The following is a 2304-nucleotide window of genomic DNA, read 5'->3' on the forward strand; positions in this document are numbered from 1 at the left end:
TTTCGTGGATGGCCACTTTGGCAGTCTCTTTCTGGGTTTCTCTGGGCTTGGGAAAATTTTGGGGCCATGTTAGGTGTCTTTCTTCATTCTGCTTTTTTAGGAAAATAATCCTTTCATTTTTTTTGGATATTGTCCTGGGTCATATTTGTTATGCCGAAGCGAAGCCTGTTACAGTAAAGAGGTAAGATTTCATTTTTAAAAGCAGCCTAAGGCAAATTCGGAGCAAACGCGTAATATCAATGATTAAGAAATAGTTAGGTTTTTCTCCTTCGGTTCAAATACTACGCTGTCTTCTGCAATATTTTCAGCAAAATCTTCTGTTTTACATTTTCTCATGTGAATAAATCAGTCTTGGTAATGGCAAGGAGGCTATAAATAGTGCAGTTGAAGTTTGGCAGTTTGCTTAATTCAAGATGGACTGAGAGGAGTCTCGAAAACTGCTGATTCGAGAATCAATTTAGAGAGGAAGGACTCCAGTGGAGGTGCAGTTTCATTCAGCTGTTTTCATAGCATCATTACTGGAAGCATCACGTGCTGGAATGAAAAAGGGGAATGGTTCAAAGATGGAGAGATTCAAATGCCAAATGGAGGCCATCTTTTTCTAACCAGATGTCAAATCCTAAATCCTGAGCCTTAGTGCACTTGTCATCTTATCACAATTTGTTGTTACTAAAGCTGTTGAATTTAGCGGTAAACAAAAGAAAGAAAAAAGAAAAGGAGGACTTGTGGCACCTTAGAGACTAACCAATTTATTTGCTCAAATAAATTGGTTAGTCTCTAAGGTGCCACAAGTCCTCCTTTTCTTTTTGCGAATACAGACTAACACGCCTGTTACTCTAAAAAGAAAGAAAAGCAGAATAAGAACCCTCGGTGTCCCCAAGTGCAAAATGAGTTGATGGGATAGAAGAGTGTGAACACAGACCCCCCCGTTTTCTGGTGTCCTAACTGGAAAGTTGTCTAACGAGGCAGTTGTTGAAAGAGGGCTTCTCACTGTTCTTTTCCCCAACTTAGACACTTACTGGTCAAAGATCTATTTGGCATAGTTAGTTATCACTTAACAATATTTTGTCTTTAGTTAGCAGTTATGATATATTTGTATATTTTTCATATAGAATATTGTGTGTGGTAGAGAAGCACTAAATTATATGCTACTGTGAAAAGATTTGAGCACGCGTTTGAAATAGCTGTATGCATAAAATTACTGTGGGAGAAAGATTGGGCCCGACGTATTAGGAGTTATAACCCTATCAGCCATCTTTCACCAGCTGTTTTATTCAAATAATATTATTTGAGTTTTTCTAGGAAAAAAGAAAAGATGGTACCTTCATTTTCAAGTCTCTTGGTGAGTTTGTTGAGCATGAGGAAACATCTGGATATTTCCACACGGATGATCTCCCAGGCACACCGGCTGTATTGCTTTTCTTTCAGGAAATCCTCTATTGTCTGGAAGTATCTCTTCAGTTTGAGGCTGGTGAGCAGGAGGTTCTCATTTCCTGGGTAGGTAACCTCCTTTTCCATCTCAGCACTCAAACACGTCTCCAGCTTCTCAATCTGCTGGTGAAGTCCATTTTGGAATTCCTTTATGGAAGTCCCATTCCAGGCAGCTTGGGTGAGATTGTTGTTAAAGATATGGAAGAGCTCTTGGAGGATCTGCTGGATGGCTACCTTGGCATTCTCTTGGTGGGACAGTCGGAGCTTGAGGATATCTCTGGGCTTGGAAGCTGTCCCTTCATTTAGACATTGGAAGGGAAAGTTGCCACCCATTTTCTCCAGACGCTCTAAACTCTCACTGTTCATTCTGGTTTGTAGAACATGCAGCCTGTTACAGTCCAGACATGAGATTTCACTGGAGAAGAGCAGCACGAGGCAACATTGCAGCAATGACCTGCTGATCATGATGATGTCTTAGATTCCCTGTGTTTGTGTAGAACTTGAGCAACTGGTGCCTGTTCAAGGTCTTCTGTAAACTTTTGTGTTTTCGACCCATGTCTCTGAATTTAAGCATTCTGTCGGAAAAGATTTTTCTTTCATCACTTTCTACTTTTCAAGGTTTTTTCTGCTTGAGGTTTTTACTTTTGGTTTCCTTCTTTTTAGTTAGTGGAAGCGAACAAGGCATTAGAAGAACCAAATCACAGCTGGTAACTACTTTAATATTACTGAACCCAAACATTTCTTTCCTCCGGTCCCCCCTGTCCTCTTAGATAACGAAAATGTAAAGAGTAAGAAGAATATGATGATGACCAGTGTCATCCAGTTACAGGTTAGAGTAGGGACCTGTCTGTCTGCTCCCAAGTTCCTGTAGTT

The 2304-nt window shown here is 40.3% G+C and overlaps 1 protein-coding gene across 1 annotated transcript; it reads right to left on the reverse strand.

Moving 5' to 3' along the window:
* Window positions 1-490: 490 nt before the first annotated feature.
* LOC119566704 (interferon beta-like) lies at window positions 491-1908 on the reverse strand. Its single transcript, XM_037903099.2, has 2 exons — window positions 1323-1908; window positions 491-534 (listed from the first exon to the last, which is right to left on the reverse strand). The coding sequence occupies exons 1-2, from the start codon at window positions 1894-1896 to the stop codon at window positions 491-493; spliced, it is 618 nt and encodes a 205-aa protein (XP_037759027.2). The 5' UTR covers window positions 1897-1908.
* Window positions 1909-2304: the final 396 nt, after the last annotated feature.

This window comes from Chelonia mydas, chromosome 5 (assembly GCF_015237465.2).
Source record: "Chelonia mydas isolate rCheMyd1 chromosome 5, rCheMyd1.pri.v2, whole genome shotgun sequence".
Classification (NCBI taxonomy): Eukaryota; Metazoa; Chordata; order Testudines; family Cheloniidae; genus Chelonia; species Chelonia mydas.

Excerpts from the sequence above, each read along its gene's own strand:
- LOC119566704 (XM_037903099.2), bottom strand. The coding sequence starts at position 1,896 with ATGATCAGCAGGTCATTGCTGCAATGTTGCCTCGTGCTGCTCTTCTCC. Across the intron at positions 535-1,322 it reads CAAGAGACTTGAAAATGAAG|CACGTGATGCTTCCAGTAAT; the intron begins GTACCATCTTTT and ends TTTTCATTCCAG.